The sequence below is a fragment of the Protopterus annectens genome, chromosome 3.part1 (assembly GCF_019279795.1).
Source record: "Protopterus annectens isolate FY-2018-M chromosome 3.part1, PAN1.0, whole genome shotgun sequence".
Lineage (NCBI taxonomy): Eukaryota > Metazoa > Chordata > Ceratodontiformes > Protopteridae > Protopterus > Protopterus annectens.
Genome location: NC_056732.1, coordinates 1,499,042,847 through 1,499,060,621, shown reverse-complemented (window position 1 = coordinate 1,499,060,621; position 17,775 = coordinate 1,499,042,847). Strand labels below are relative to the sequence as shown.

At 37.8% G+C, this 17,775-nt stretch overlaps 1 protein-coding gene across 6 annotated transcripts in view; it reads right to left on the bottom strand.

Moving 5' to 3' along the window:
• SMARCD3 (SWI/SNF related, matrix associated, actin dependent regulator of chromatin, subfamily d, member 3) overlaps window positions 1-17,775 on the bottom strand; it is a 1,904,082-nt gene that overhangs the window by 532,524 nt on the left and 1,353,783 nt on the right. For all 6 annotated transcript variants that reach the window (XM_044067567.1, XM_044067570.1, XM_044067569.1 and 3 more), the window contains exon 4: window positions 5,352-5,394. In XM_044067567.1, the coding sequence (XP_043923502.1) occupies window positions 5,352-5,394 (43 nt within the window). The remainder of the gene's footprint in view (window positions 1-5,351; window positions 5,395-17,775) is intronic.

The window sequence follows — 17,775 nt, the reverse complement described above, 5'->3', positions numbered from 1 at the left end:
ACCAGGTTTGAGGAGCTGATTTAATGCATCCCAGAATTTTTATGGGTTATTTTGGAGATTTTGTTGGGTAGAAGTGTAATATGCTTTTTTATCATTTTTCATTTATTTATTTTTTTTGTATGGGTTCTAAGTTGTCAATATGATTCAAAGGAAGTTTGGTTTCTGGTCTGATGATACTGAGTTCAGGCTCTATCTCTCTGTTTGAGGAGTTGCATTATATCCTTAGTTATCCATGGGAGCCTCTTTGCTTTAAACCTGATCTTTCAAAGGAGTGCTTCAGTATTTAGAATATCTAAGAAAGCATTCTTGAAGTAGTCGACTGCAGAGTCCATTTGTAGGTGTTTTAGGGGGGGTCCAGTCATATTGTTTAAGAAGTGAATTGAAGGTTTCAGGGGAGAATTTATTTTACTATTGACATGTTTAAATATGATGTTTTTATGAGGGCCTGTCCGCTTCCTAAGTAGGTAGGTGGGTTGATGGTCACTGAGACTGTCTGGAAGGGATCAAGTGAGATAACCAAGGGAGGGCCTATTTGCTAGTGTCCAGTCAAGGACTGACTGCTTTTTGCTATGCTTATCCATTCTGGTTGGGACATGTATTAAATGAGAGAAACCACAGTGGTTAATAAAGATGGTAGGATTATCAGAGGAGCAGGTTGTCCAGTCTAAGTTAAAGTCTCCCATTATAATAGTTACTTGATTGAAAGTGGAGGCAGACCAACTGAGAAGGTTGTCGATAGTTGAGGGGTTGTTACCTGGGGGATGTAGGCGACAATAATTATATGTTTTTTTCGAGTTCAGGTACTTTAACTGCCTCCTTTTAACCTACCAAGTTGTTTTCTTCTCAGAGAAATGACCTTACTCTAAACGTATTGAGCTATTTCCATCTTAAGCAAAAAGAGCTAATCTAAACCATCTTAAGGCCTACAGCTGCAGTGTTAGTGTTCAGTCCCCTGCAATATTTTAAAGTACCCTTCATTCAGGTCTAGTATGGTATCCTCATTCCATTTCTGTTCCTTTTTCCCCATGTCAGTCAACTGCCAGTATATCTGCATTAACCTAGCTACTACAGTATTAGAATCTTCTCATCTGTTATCAGATTAGGATCTACACAGGTATGCACAACTACTGCCAGATTATGATCTACCCAACTGCTCTCAGATTAGGATCTGTCCAACCCCTATTAGATTAGGAGCCACACAACTGCTGTCAATTAGGATATGTAGAACTACAACTACAACAGGAGATACTCAACTGATTTCAGATTAGTATAGTAACTGCTGTCAAACTGGGATTCACTTAAATACTTTTGGTTCAGGACATGACCTACTCATCTATCATTAAATTTTGATACAAGTAAGTCTCTCATGTTACTTATTTATTGTCTCCCTTGAATGCATACCATATAGGACTATCAACTATGTTCTAGTTTCAAACAATGTACTCTCTTAAATTGGTTTACTCCTATAAAACCTTACTAAAATAATGTACTTTACTGTATGGGTACTCAAAGTTTCTAAATATTGTTGGTGATGGCAAATTAGCATGTGTCACTGTAATCGAGTCTACTGACCCACAGCATGCAGGATCACCCAGTCAATAAATAAATTTCATCACATGGTCATCACAAGATGATGTGAACTGATGCGTTCCACAAGCAATACGAGACTGATGAAAAACAATGCAGCATATCAGACAAGGTAAAGGTGCCCAAGAATGACTAGGGGCAAACACAATAAAATGAAACATAATGCATGATAACAGATTGTAAACACACTGCACTTTGGTAAATGGCTTAGAATGAAACAAATTATCACACAAATCTAAAAAAAATGCCAAAATGAATTAGCTGTGGGCATTATACAGAACAGTACTACAAATGTATAATACATAATTCATTTAACTCATTAAAATCTATGTGGTGTGGAATTTGAATGTCACACCTCTAGCATCCTACACCCATAATGCATTCCAGAGCATTTTCTAAAAAATAACCTTAAAAAGCATGAGATGAACAAATGTAAATATTTTGTGAACAATAAAAGCTATTAAAACTGTACAGTGATATTAGGTAGTGCATTGAGAGTCTTATCCATAATTACTGTAATATAATATAGTGCACACAACCCCCAAATTATATTCTTCTAAATATTCACAAACTTTCCTATCTTGAAAACTAAACAACCTAGACCTATATTGTTAGAACATTTTTAACTAGACATAAGGCTTCACATGACAACAAGAAATTCCTCTATAAGTACGTGTTTATTGAGATATTTACACAAATATGAAAACATATGTTTAATTGTGTAATTAGCAGTACAAATAATACTGGATATCTCTGAAGATGTACAACTTACAGTACAAGTATTAAAGACAGTTTTCTTCAACAACATCTAAGGTTTCACATATTGTCATGCAACAGTTTGTATGTCACTTGGCTTCCGAAGTATTAAATACACATGGAAATATTGCTTATTTTCATAATTACTAACAAATACCTAGTAATATTTCCAGTACAATATCATATAAATTGTCCTGTCACCCACATTGGTGTTTCACACCATACAGCTTAATAAAATATAGGTCTCTCAGTTATGAAAATATGAACATAAATATCAGCAATAAGTGGAAAAAATTATTTTTGTCCAGCAGTGGACATCCTAGTGCCATTTTGTTAATAGCTTCTTGCCTTTTCTAAGTTACTTAGCTGGCAAGTCACTTAGTTAAAGGAAAACTTCACATTAGAACTAAAAATATTATTCTATCTTTTTCTGATCTATTTAATTATTCAAATTACTCTGACTGCTTCTTGTAGAATTTTTTTTATGTTTTCTGCAAAATGGCTGCCAATGGGGCTTGACACATCAGTGTAATCTTGTTTTCCTTAAAGACATTCTCTTTCCCATAATCCATTTCAAGTCTGCTTTATATGAGTCATGCCAGACATTAGGAAGTACTGGTGTATTCCTATGCCATTGATATGTAACAGGATTCGTGTCAGTTACTGTCATCTTATATACCTTCTGTAACAGGGCTGCTTCTTTTATTTCTTGAATGGCCCTCATTTGTGTGTGTCTCTGAGCTTGTTTTACAGTATACTACTGAGTTATATAGCTGCAACCAAAAAGTAGCTAAATTGCAGGCCTTTGTTCAAAGTATCTTGTTGTTGTCCAAGATGAATTAACAGTCCCCTCCCCCAACTAGGGTTGCCACCTCTCCATTTTTTTTCCAGACTATCCCAGGGTTGCCACCATTGTGACATTAAACTCAAACCATTTAAATGAAGTAGTTCAGCCTTTTTAAGTAATGCTGCTGGCTGCCTGGGCTGGCAGACTATCCGGAAATCAAACTGATTCTCCGGTAGTCCAGAAAACACTGTACAAACTCCGGTATTCTGTTTCAAAAAGGAAACAGACTATCGGAGTTTGTAAATCAGCTGATTTACTATGCTTTTTTTTTACAGAAAAGCATAGTAAATCAGCTGAAAGCAGGCAGCAGGAATGGAAAAAGAGGTGTTCCTTGCCGGGTGATGGCATCGTGACATCACAAAGTGGGTGGGGCAGTGGGGGTGGGCGGGGTTACGGATGATGCGAGGGGTGTGGCTTTACTCTGGTTTTAGCCACGATGAAAGGTGGCAACCCTACCCTCAACACTTTGGTAAATGTGTTGCTCCTTTACAAGAATTACAAGAACAAATATTTTCTGACATTTCTCTAAATGTCACAGTCATCTTTGACACTACATTTAAGTCATCTCAAAATGTATACTAGTATAAACAAACATTTAAAGTTCAGCATTTCAATACTGTCATGCTGCTTATGTAAATATGTCAAAAGAGGTGATAACTGCCTTTGAATCTTTGACTTTTCTAATTGATGTGTTTTGCTGTGAAAGGCATGGCTACACTGGAAGCAGTTATTAACATACCTCTCAACCTCTTACAGCAAGAAATCTGGGAAAAGCCATACATAAAAGTAGGACAAAGGCCCAAAGAGAGGGACAATTTTTACATATTGCTTTTACAAACTTAGAAAGTTGATAGAATAACAGGTTTTGCATTAGTATGAATTTTCTGAAGGGTATGAAGTCTGAAACTCAAATGTCTGTCATTGTTTTCTAACTTCAATCTTTAATGATTTGCCACTAATTTGACATAAAACCCACAATTTTATGAAAAAAGGACCAAAAATATCAGGCAAAAATCTGGACATTCTGCAAAAATCTGTATAGTTGAGAGTTATGTGAATTAGTGTGTTTTCTTCCTTTCTGCAATAAAGACAATGGAAAACAGTTTCACACCTCTCTGTCCTTTTTACAGTTACTACTGCCTACTACCAGCAGGACTAATTACCCACATAAGATTGTTAACAGTACCTGACTACAAATTTCTCTGTGTCTATGGTATGTCATGCACTTGTATACAAATTCCTCTGCAAATGATGTGAGCAGTTAAGCTTTAAAAAAGTGAGTGGTTTTCCCTTCCTTTAATTTCAAGACAAGGAAATTAACATTTTATAAAGTGCAAGCAGGTTTCTTGTACCTACATAACACTGGAGTCATACTGTGGGGAGAAAAACAACCTAGGAGTTGAGAGAAATTGTACCAGAAGGTGGAGTTTCATATAAAGAAGGCAGACCCCAAAACGTTCTGGACTCCATAAGGAGGTATGGTTGTATATGGCAAGTATACAAAAAGGTGACTTAGGCTTAAGTGAGTTAAAACTTGAAATAGTGAAATACAGGAAGTAAATTATGCTAAATATTTTAACATTAGAATAATATACATCACAGTATAAGACACTGACTACTAAAGATAAGCAAATATACTGTTTTCACCCATTTTATAATGACAATAAAGACTATTGTGTTAACAAGATAAAAGGCGATTTCTTGGCTTGGCATAGGCAGTAAGGCTATATTAAAAATCTTAATAATGAACAACAAGCACACAGATGCACACACACAACTGGACCACACCTACAGGCTGTTTGAGTTCTAGACATGGGAAGGCTTCTTCAAACAGTCTAGCAAATGGTCAGGATTGGAGGATTTCATTGTACAAAAGAAATGTGGTTGATGGCTGCACTGGTGATCTCAGCATGCTCAGGACCTGAACTGCAAGTAAAAAGATCAGTTTGTTTTCAGCAGAAAAGAAAAGATATACTATCAGTTATCTCTCTGCCCATTAAATTACTGACTTGAAAGGGTTATAAATGACATTGAACTGAAGGCCTAAAGACTATGGAAGACGACAAACCTTCTTTATGAGTGCAAACATATTTAAAAATGGGTCCCTCTCCCAAAACAGTTGTTTAACTCAGTTATTTTTCAGTGTTGCATAAATACTCACCCTCTGAGGGAGAATCTTGTCTGCCATCTTCCTCCTTTTGGCACTGTAAATTAGTATAAAGAAAACATGTTACCATAGTGACAAATTCGAGCTTGAGCAGAAAACCTACTACATTACACAGACAGTTGTATGGGCTGCTGTAATGCTCCCTTAACTGGATGCCTACAGGGTATGCATGTGGAAGTGGAAATGTTGTTCATTATCAAGCAAACCCCTGCACACTTTGGCATATAACATTTAACCTGCCAACTCCCAGTAACAAATCGGTAAAAGTCATGGTATCATGTCTTGCCACTGAAATGTAACAAAAGGACACCCCTGCTGGCAAAGCTGTAGTAATAACAATGGCTTATTTATTTTAAAAATGCAGCACCAAACAGAAAAAATGTATACCATAAAAGACAAAAATACACAACACTGCAGACATAAGCAGAAAAGAACAAAGCAACTGTAAACACAGTACATACCTTAACAAAATATTCCTAATATATTCATTTTTATTTACCTATAAATACCAGTGGAACAAATACTTTGCTACAGATGAATAAACATATGTGTCTTTACTAATACATTTTGTAATACCCACTTTATTTTATTGAGTTTTGCTAGAGTCTATGCTGGTGCTCAGTGGGTATAAGGCAAAGAACACATCTGCATGTACACACACACACACACACACACACACACACACACACACACACACACACACACACACACACACACACACACACACACACACACACACATACACACACACATGGGGAATTTGATGAATTGCCGGTTCACCTAGGGCATATGTTTGGGATGTGGGATGAATATGAAGCACTTAACAAAAACGTCATGGATACAGGCAGATCATACAGACTCTAACCAGAAGAACCCAGTCTGGGAACCAAATCAGAATGAAGCAATATAAGGCAGCAACATTAACCACTATGCTTCTGCATAACTCTCTCTCTCTCTCTCTCTATATATATATATATATATGTATGTATATATATATATATATATATATATATATATACATACAAATATATATATATATTCACACACACACACGTCCCTACATCTATGTATGTATGTATGCATCTATAGACATATATAGACATATATATATATATATATATATATATATATATATATATATGTGTGTGTGTGTGTGTGTGTGTGTGTGCAACATAAATTAAAATATAAAATCAACTACCACCTAAGGCAAAATAGTCTGCAATACGTTTTTAAAGATGAAACACTAGGTGGCTGGCATAAGCCTTTTCATGAAGCTTGCGATACAAGTCTACTGGTTTGTACGTGAAAGCCTTCTGGGTGAGGTAAAATGAAGCACTTGATAGCTACACTCTGCTGGAGTCCATGTATTTAAAATAGCTGACACAAATAATCACTCTACTATTTACTGTGTATTTCATATGTAAACATTGCTATTTTAAAATGTATCCTGATCTAATATGAATGCAGTGCTTACAATATATATATATATATATATATATATATATATATATATATATATATATATATATATATATATATATATATATATGAGACACAATGACATGTACAAAGTATCCATAAAATAAAACATAATAGCAAATGATAACTCAATAACATAAAATGTAACCACAAAACACCAAACTACTACATTAATTACTTTTCCAAGCTACTACATTAATTACTTTTAAGTTTTGAGTGTTAAAAGATGAACAAGAAGCAGTTTAGCATCTTATAACACTGCTTTTTGGTTAAGATCAAGTTTACTCATTCTAAATATCCACAAAATATTTTGATCAAAGATGGAATGTGTTAATCTAAACATAGCAGTAAATTGTGCTGTACCAAGAGAAAACAAGTACTGACTTAATCTGTTCATTGTAGTTATCAAACAGTCTACATATTACAACACAGACAGAAAATAAAAATTCCTGAGGATTTATTAAATTGCCTAGTGTGAGCCAAATGGAAGCCCCTGCTCTCACAACATGTTATTTTGTGAGTCTGAGGCTCGTAAGCTGTGACAAGATAGGATTTCATTATCAGCTATTTTGCATGTCTCTGGATCACAGTTACTACCACAATGTGCATATCACTGTAGATCCGCATGTCACAGTTGTACACTGCCAATTGTGTAGGCATTGGCTCCCCACAGTCACCTTCCCACACACTCAACTTTCAGAAAACACAATCACACAACCACACACCACAATCCCAGTACCTGTTCCTATCTGTCTGCCCTCCTGTGATTCCCCCATCCTCCCAATCCTCATCCTGATGGTGCTGTTATGGCAGATTACTGTTTCGTAATCTGGTGTCTAGTGTTACTCACACCCGTGATCCCTGTACTGCTGCTGGTGCTGTTAAAGCACTTAAGGAAATCACATCCCTGTTGTCTAGTGTTACCACCCACTCTGGTCCCTGTACTGCTGCTTCTTGCCATTAAGGCACTTAAGAACAATGTATCCCAGGTGTCTAGTGTTACTAACACCCCCGATCTTCATACTACTGCCAGTGCCATTACGGCACTTCACGGATGAGCTATCCCTGGTCTCTAGTTGCTCCCTCACCCATGATTCCCATACCACAGTTGTGGTGAGTAGTTGAATATGGCCTTTTGGCAGTGCTAAATATTTCAACATGCTGGGGCCAGCCATGCTGATCTACAAGGCTGAGCAAGTTTTTGAACTGTTTGGTGTGTAGGTGCCTTTTTGGAAGCAGTTCTGGGGAACACTGCACATGGCTAATTAGCAGATGCCTCTCTCCCAGACTGCCTCATTAGCAATTAGTGTGGCAATGGGGTCAGCTCTATATGGTACTGTGAGTCTTCTTGCTAGAACTCCATACATTATCATGCTAGGGCTGTTGCTGAGTACCAAATAGGTACAATGATGTACACACTGAGATATATATGTTGGGGTACCATTGTGAATCCTTTCATTACTTTTTCTGTGGTAAGTAGCAAACTATTACACAAAAACTACCCTGGGATGAGTATAACAAATCAGATTTATGCCACATCACCTCTGACTATAACCTGTGGCAATGCAAAAACAAAACGAACCATCACTATGTAACAATAACTCCCATTTTAAATTCAGGGTGTTTGTAGGATTTAAGTGTATACAGTTTAACATATCAGTTAGTTCACAGACATAAAATACCTGTTATGTGATGCAATCACTTCTAGAAGGATAATAAAGACCACAAAGATGTTTTTTACACATACAAGTTATCTGTCTTTAATGAACATCTTAGACATCACTTGTTAAATGGTGTTAAAACTGAAAAAGTTTGTCCATTTTCAAGATGCAGTTCATTTTATTAAACAGAAATATAATTCACTGCTCAAAATTAGATTGTTTTTCTCAAAGTAAAGTTGCCACTAACGTGTTCATTTGCAAAACGTGTTAGAAAATACTTAATTCTCTGAAAGAAAAGATGGTTTAATTGCAACACCAGAAATTTTACTGCTCTACAACAATTTAGAAAAAAGTCAATATTTTTTTTTTTTCATCGGTGAGGGCAGAATAACTCATTAGGACTGGAAAAGATTTCATATCATAGGGGAAATGGCTTGAAGATATTAAACACTTTTACCTGTCAAGAAGAGGAACCGACAAAATAGTAAAAAGTGAGAAATTTAGAAATTATCGTGAGCCTAGAAAAAAAATTCCATTCATTCATAATTTATTCTTTAGAAGAAACTAAAGCTCAAAAGAAACTGTAGATGTTTCTATTGCAGCATTAAAAAATACAAAGTGGTGAACTTGGTGTGTTGTGTGATTCATCAATAAGACATAAAATGGTCTATGGTTTGTAAAATGATCAGACAAGGGCAGGCACTTAAAGTAAGAAGAATTGACTTTATCTAAAGTTGTGTATGTGTACAAAGTGCTAAGTTACATACACACAATTATGAGAATTAACTAAATAAATGTACATGCTTAATTTAAAATATGAGTCAAATTAAGTATAAAGTGAAAATATACAATTAAAGTTTAAAGTAATGGCAATGAAAAATAGTCGTGAGTTTTGCATGTGAAATACTGTGCATTGAAAACAGGGCCTCATATACACCAGGTTTTGCTATAAACATAACATGAAGAAGTGTCCAAAGTCTAGTTCCGCAGAAGCTGAAGTAGACTGAATCATTCCACAAAGATATATAAGAGAAAAAAGGGCATTTCAAAGAATGTGTCAATTATTAAGGTAAAACAAGAAAACTAAATATTTCATGGTACTACTAAAATGGAAATATTTGATTCTGATGAATCAAAAAGAAAAGAGGGAGTACCTCAGGGTAATGAGTCAGAATGAAACATATGTACAATTTTGTAAAAAAAAGAATTGAATTTAAAATAGACACTGGCACAGAGTGTAACAATTTGACAAAAATACTATTAAAGAATTGGAGCAAAAAAGCACTCAAGGTAAAGCAGTGTGCACATTACTGACTTATTCACAATACCAGTAAAAGTCACTGATATCAAAAGCTACTGGCACACAGATATAAAAACAGATCCTTCTTCAAATGTTAGCACTGGATGAGGAAGTTAAGTTATCTATCATATTTGGCCATGTGGCTTGTGAGAAATTAAGCATGGTTAAATATATTCACAGTATACTAATGCAGCATAGATGCAAAGACAATATTTACAGTCAGAGAGCCATCTTGAATACTGAAAAGAATGATAACAATGGTATTTTTTATCACTGTGCTACTCTGTACATAAGACACAGCACTTACTATGAGATTATCAAATTCAAACCAGTCCAGTTGCTAGGCCTATATTGAATTAGCAAATGCTTAGAAAAGTGAATGCTAATTCATTGACCCCTTTTAAGCAAAAGCTGACAATCTCGAACACCCGGAACAGCGATTTTTTTCACAGGGCAAAAAATAGCTGGGCCGGCTTTGGGAGTTCGCCATTTCCTCCACTGTGGTGTGATCTTGGAGTTGGTATATTTAAGTAGGGGGTGTGTGGGGGGCAACGCCCCCCCACATTATATAATGTTTTATGTTTTTTTTTTTTTTGGTGGACTAGCGAGTTTTGTCCCAGGGGAAAAAAAATCTGTTCCGGGTGTTCGAGATTTTAAGCTTTCACTTAAAAATGGTCGATGAATTAGCATTCCTTTTTCTAAGCATTCGCTAATTCAATATAGTCCCAGTTGCTATACGATTAATACCTACTATATGAAAAGTAACAGTAGCTCTTAGAAATAGTATTGAGTAGGGATTAGTCTGAATGGAAAACCCAGGTGCCATTAAGAAATAAAGTCAACAGAATAGGTAAACAGTATCGACACTCTCTTGAAGTAGAATAAGATTAACAAAAGCACTGATCTGAAGACCTGAATAAAATAATTACAAAAAGAGCATAAACCATTGCTTAGACTTAAGTGAACTGTCTCAACTATGCCAAATGTTAAGTTTTGTTATGCACCAGATTCAAACCAAGAACTTCTGCAGATAAAAGCTGATGAAAAAAGTTCCTAATTGTGTATATTTAATAAGAAGTTTAGAAGACACTTTATTGAGATTACCAATCAGTGTTCATCAGCACCAGAAGTATTTCAACTAATTGAAGACTTTGAATGTGATGTGAACATATTGATGATCTGTTAGTATGGGGTCAAATACAAAAACAACAGAAGAATGATACACCTTCTGAACACAAACAACAAATGTTACATTAAATTAGAACAAGTACAAAATAAGGCTGACTGTAATACATGGGTCACATTCTAGCAGCAGACGAACTGAAGCCAAACTCAGAGACAGGGAGAATCACAATGAAATTTGCAAAGCCAGATGACAAGAAGGCATTCATCAGATTTCTGAGAATGTTGCATTATTTTGAAAAGTCTGTACCTAATAAATATAGAATTACTATGCTTCTTAGAAAGCCATAATAGGAAGATATTATTTGGAAATGGAGCTATAATCAAGAAAAGAGTTTTAAAATGCTTCATAAACTAGTACATATTTAGAAATGTTATAATGTAAATAAAAAGTTGCTTTACAAGTTGATGCAAATAAGTATGGTGCATATACTCTGATCTTACAGAAACCGGACATTTGCTTATGGGTCAAAAGCATTTAGAGATGCACAAATGATATGCTCAAATAAAGAAAGAGTTACAAGAAAAGGTATACAGGTATGAGAAATTCCTGAGCATATATATATATATATATATATATATACATATATATATATATATATATATATATATATATATATATATATATATATATATATATATATATATATGTTGTTGTGTCTTTCGACTTTTCCCGGTTAGGGGTCGCCACAGCGGAACTCCGGTCCGCTAATGACTGTTAGTTGATTTTTATGCCCATTCACGCATGTCACCATGCAGAAGACGCTCTAACTGAGAATCGAACCGGACAGCGTCTTACTGTGAGACGACAACGACCACCGCAGGTATATATATATATATATATATATATATATATATATATATACACACACTCAGGAAGTAGATATAGGCATTGAGCAACCCCGCATAAAGCATATTCAGAAAAACTTTATATAATACACCTCCAAGATTACAGAGAATGTTACTTAATTTACAGATCCTTAAGTTGAAAGTAAAAACTAACACAACAAATAACTATACACAGCAGTTCCACTTGGTAGACCATATTTACATTAACAGAGTGAAGATTTACTAGAAAAAAAAATTCAAAATTATTTGGGTGATACCACAGTTGTTAATGACAGAGAGAAAACATGTCAGAATTTCAAAGATTACACTGATCTGGAGACTTGGCTGCTAAAAGATGTGAAAATGAGAGTTAGTGCAGAGCACAAATCATCATTCAGAAGGGAAACATAGTTTTACTTTTAACACTTGAGTGGAAATAACCTGTACTTGAGGCCAACAGTTCAGTATCGACAAGATTACTATACATTACTTACTAAGACTAAAAGTGTTTGAGAAAATACACACATCACAAACTGACAGTTGTATACACTGTAAAGGCAATAAACATTGTGGAGTGGTTAGGAATGTCAGCCAGATAGAGACAATGATTGCAAAACTGAGATGTGTAGAAGATGTACCAAAATAGCTCTGAAGAAGAAGAGATGTCAACTCACAGATTCCATAATCTTCCTAGTAATGACCAGCATCTACATTTTTGTCTTCATGTGGCCAAAGTTTTATTCCACTATAAAATGCATTGTGCATATTTTTATACATTATTAGTCCAAGTACCCCAAAGTGGGCAAATAATCGAATACTATAAGTAAAGAAAAAATTAGGAAATGATCTCAAATTAGGGAACTTTTTAAATAATGGTACTACTAACTTAGAACGTCTCAAAAATATAAAATTTTAGGAGGGTATAGAGCAAAAGTTTGAGACAGAAATCAAGGCCGTCCTTACAAATTAGAGACAACTGAAAGCTATGGCAATGTATAACTGACATTTTCATATCAGACAATGGTCCACAATTCACAGTATGGAATTTAAGAGATATGAAAATCATGAACACTTAAAAATATGACATCCACAAAGGAATGGGCAAGGAGAAAGTAAGTAGTAGTTATGGGCTTTGTATTCTTGCAGTTTCAAAATATAAGGAAACTATTAAAGAATCTCAGTTTCTCACCTTTATTTTATATATCTGTTGAGCAGATGGGCTCATTGGGCACATGTATCTCATTTGAGGGTTGACCCAGGAGGAATGAATGATTAAGCAACTTGCTCAGAATCACAGAGTAGGCAAGATGATTAAAAAGCAATTTACCACTGTTGGCTATCTTACTAATGCAGAGAATCAAATCAAGGCAAAAGACATGCCAGAAAAAATGAACTTGGAAGTGTAGAATTGCACAGAAGAGGCATTGTAAAACCAGTATCCTGTTTAGGATCAGCAACCTGAATTTGTAGCTATTGACTGAGCAACTGATCATCACTTCTTGTACAAAAGAAATCTGAAGACATACAAGAATGCCTAGTCCAGAGTCTGATGCAAGCCAGCAAGAGCACAGAAGTACTAGACATATTATAGTCAAACCTATGCTGTTGGTGTAGATGTATAAACTTATGAGTACAGCCCAGGGGACCCCAGTTCAAATATTGGCTTAGACATGTGCTAGAGCAGGCAGGGAGGACGGACACAAGGACAGGAGGGAGATGTCTATGTTCAGGGCACATGCGTGGTTTGCTTTCTCTGGAAGACAGTGTGCAAACAACTGTAAGTCCAAAAAATAAAAGTTATGTTCTTACTATAACGTTCCATCTCAGTTGTTGCTTCATTTGTCTTCAACATGTGGATTTCAGATCTGTCCTCGGATCCGACTCGGCCGAATACTCCAGCCTTGGACCCAAAAAAATGACCTCCTCCTCTCCTACCCATAATGCCTCACTCTCTCCACCCCACAGATTGAGTTTGCTGCTAGAAATAAACCACCACCACCAAACACCAGCAAAGTTATCCACACCATCCACAGAACACCTCAGGGCCTGGATGGCAGGAAAGAGAAGGACCTGAGTCACTTCTGCCAGATCCTCCCTGGATCTGAGGAAGGGGGAAGGAGGGTGTGAAAGGCTGAAGACAAAAGAAGCAACAACTCAGATAGAATGTTATGGTAAGAACATAACTTTTTTATCCAAAGTTGTTGACTTATTTGATCTTCAACCTGTGGGACAGAATCCCTAGCTACATTAGCCCCGGGTGTCCCTCATGGTAGGATATTCCGAAGCAGGGCAGAGCCAAAGGATGCCCTACTCCTGGAATAAACACCCAGCATGTAATGAGAGATGAAGGTATGAGAAGACTGCCATGTAGCTGATGAACAAATGTCATCAAAGGCACTCTAGACCAGAAGGCTGCTGAGGTAGATACAGATCTAGTGGAATGTGCTTTGACCTGATTAGGAAGAGGAATGCCTTTTTTGGAGTATGCCAATGCAATGCACTTTGAGATCCAATTAGCTAAAGTCACTTTAATGATAGGTCTACCCAGTCTAGAATTAGCAAAGGAGACAAAAAGCTGGTCTGTTTTCCTGAAAGACTTTGTTCTGTCCAAGTAAAAGTGCAGCTGTCTATGAACATCAAGTAAATTACGTTTGTATTCTCCCATTTTGGAAACTGGGGAAAAAAGACAGGAGATTAATAACCTGATTAATGGTGGCCTCTGAAGCAACTTTGGGCATAAAACAGGGATCAGGGTGAAAAGAGACTCTATCCTTATGGAAAACCAGATAAGGAGGTTTTATGGATAAATCATGAAGTTCTGAAACCCTTTTATCAGAGGTGATAGCCACTAAGAAGGTCGTCTTCCAAGAAAAAAATTGTAAATTGAACGTGGCCACTTGCTCAAAGGGAGCAGAAATACAGCTTGTAACACCAAAATAAGGTCCCAAGGTGGATTAAGATCCCTGATTGGAGGATGAAGCAGAAAGATGCCCCTCTAAAAGGCCTTACATATTTTAGTGAATGCCAAGGAGGAAGAATCTTCATCAATGTGGAAATTAGAAATGGCTGCCAACTGCACCGTAATTGTGGAGAAGCTAGCCTCACTGTTAAAAACGTGAGCCAAGAATTCTAAGACAGCGGAACCAGAGATGTAAAAGTATCTAACTGGCATTGTCAAGCCCAAATAGTAAACCTCTTCCATTTATTCGAGTAAATTGTCCCAGTGGAGGCTTTACGGGATGCAACTAAAATCTTCTGAATGGGGGAGGACAACTTGGGAGTTCTAGCCATTACAGGAAGTGGAGTAGCCAAGCAGACAACTTCAGGCTGAGGATGTCTGGGTGTCGGTCCCCTGAAGGGTGGGGATCGATAGTCCAGGGTGGACACAAAAGGTGAGACCACAGAAAGGGGAACCAAACTTGCTGAGGTCAGAATGGGCAATGAGGATGATTTTGCACTTCAACCTCTGAGCTTTCTGGAGGAATTTGGGAATCAGGGGAAAAGCAGGATGTGTGTAAAGGAGACCGGAGGGGCCAAGCATGGAACAGAGCATCTCTGGAAGACTCCCCCTGTGGGGCGGATCAGGGCAAAGTACTCGCTGCACTTGGCATTGAAAGGAGAGGAAGAGATGGCAGCAAGGCTGACCCTATTTCTGGATGATCATGTTCACCAGTGAATGACTGAGAGACCACTCGTGAGGCATCAGAATGGTTCTGCTGAGCCTGTCTGCTAGAATGTTCAACTTCCCTGGAATGCACGTTGCGACAAGAAAGCAATTGGAAGAGATCTCCTATTCCCATAATCTCATGGCTTCTCAAGATAGGGGATTAGACCTGGTCCCCCCTATTTGTTGATGCACCAGCAAGAGTCCCTGTGGGAAGAAAGGCATGAAGAGCTTGCAATGCTAAAAGGACAACCCTCATCTCCAGGACATTTATATGCAGATTGGTCTCCAGACAGTATCAGGTGTCTTGGACCATCTGAGCCAGACAGTGCCCCCCCCATCCTAGCTGGGAGGCATCCGTGGTCACTGTGGCCTTGGGAGGAGAGGGAAGGAAGGGACATCCTGAGTACAGATCGAGAGAATGAAGCCACCAAAGAACAGATTCCTTGCAGACCCAAGAATGTTTGATGTATCCCAGGGGTAGCTCAAGGAGGTACCATTGCACCTCTAATGTCCTCTGAAGTACTCTCATATGGAGAAGTGAAAGCAGGAGAAGAGTAATGGTCTTTGCTATCGAGCTCAATGCTCTGAGGACCAGAAAGGTGGGGGGAGGATGATCAGTAAGAACTGCCTCATATGTGACTGAAGCAACTGAATTTTGCTGTAGGGCAGAAAGGCCATGTACTGAATTGTGTCCAGGCGAGCTGCAATAAAGCTGATGACCTGAGCCAGATCCTGTCTTGACTTGGAAAGATTTATGGTTATGCCCAAGGTCGCAGATAGGTGGAGAAGAAAATCACTGCCTTGTAGGAGTCAATACTTGGTGGGGGCAGTGAGGAGCCAATCATCCAGGTAATGAAACACCTGAAATCCAAGTAGTCTTAGGTGAGCTGCGACTACCACCATCACTTTGATAAACACCCTGGGGGCTGTGGTGGCTCCAAAGGTGAGTACTCTGAAATGAAAATGACTGGCTCCCAGCCGGAAGCAGAGAAACCTTCTGCAGTGCTTGCCCATCTTGATGTGGTAATATGAATTCTGAAGGTCTACAGAGCACATCCAATTGTCCTTATGCAGAAATGGTAGATTGGCCTGAATTGCAACCATTCAAAATTTTGTTTTGGCAACTGACATGTTCAGAGAGGTGAGATCCAGAATGGGTTTGAGGTTTTCTTTGGCACTAAAAAGAATCTGGACTAGATGCCCGATTCAAACTGGTCTTGGGGGATGGGTTGGATGACTCTTTTCTCCAGCAGCTTTGTGATCTCTGGAGTTGCTGCCTCTCTTTGATGGGGTAGCACGTCAGGGAGGTTTTTGGATGGTTTTGGGATTGGAAGAAAGGAATGGTACAACCTCAGGATATTACCTTGATCACCCAAAGATCAGTAGTGATGGATTTCCAGGCTGTTGGGTGAAGGGAGAGATGTCCCCTGATTGCCTCCAGAGTACAGCAGTCAGACAACCCTTCAGGGCTGCTGAAAGGGCCAGTCTGAGAATGAATCTTGGGACCCTTGATTCCTCAGACTCCATCTGCCACGAAGGTGGCACCAGCCATTGGACTCATTTCCCCCTCTGCCTATGGAGGGAAAGTCTCCTTGCGAGTCCTGGAAAATCCCCCGAGACTTCCAAAACCACAGCTTTTTACCACCATGCTGGTTTTTAGAAAAGGGCCGTTGTGGGGTAGAAAAGTGTATTCCGATGGCAGGCAGGGTCTTTCCATCCTTCGCGCACTGGAAGACAGTATCCCTGACCATACAGCCAAAAGGGGATGAGCCGTCAAAGGGTGTGTTGATAAAGGACACTTTGAAGGGTTCAGAGAATTTACAGAGCCTCATCCAGGCATGATGCCTAATGGCTATGTCTGAACCGTCCACCCACCCTTGAGGAACCCTCTGCAGCATGCAAGAGTAACCTCATGGACATGTTGGAAATAGCATATATATATATATATATATATATATATATATATATATATATATATATATATATAAAACCCGCATTTGCTAGGTTTTTACACTTGTATACAGCTCAGCAAGCTCCTACCTAGTGCCCTGCAGAGTTCTACAGCAGCAGAAAGACAAAAGGGAGACTTTGGAGTGATTAAGTATAATTTTTCTGCATTTTCTTGCTGCCTTTAGCTAATTCCGCCTAAAATGCCATTTTGTTAGAGTTTCTGTAATTTAAAAAGCTTGTTTCAGCTACATATTGTGCTTATTTTTCTGCCTGCACTTTAACATAGTCATTTTTGTGTTTAAATTACCTGTTTAACTGTTGTAGGCTACAGACTCAAGTGTGATAGCCATT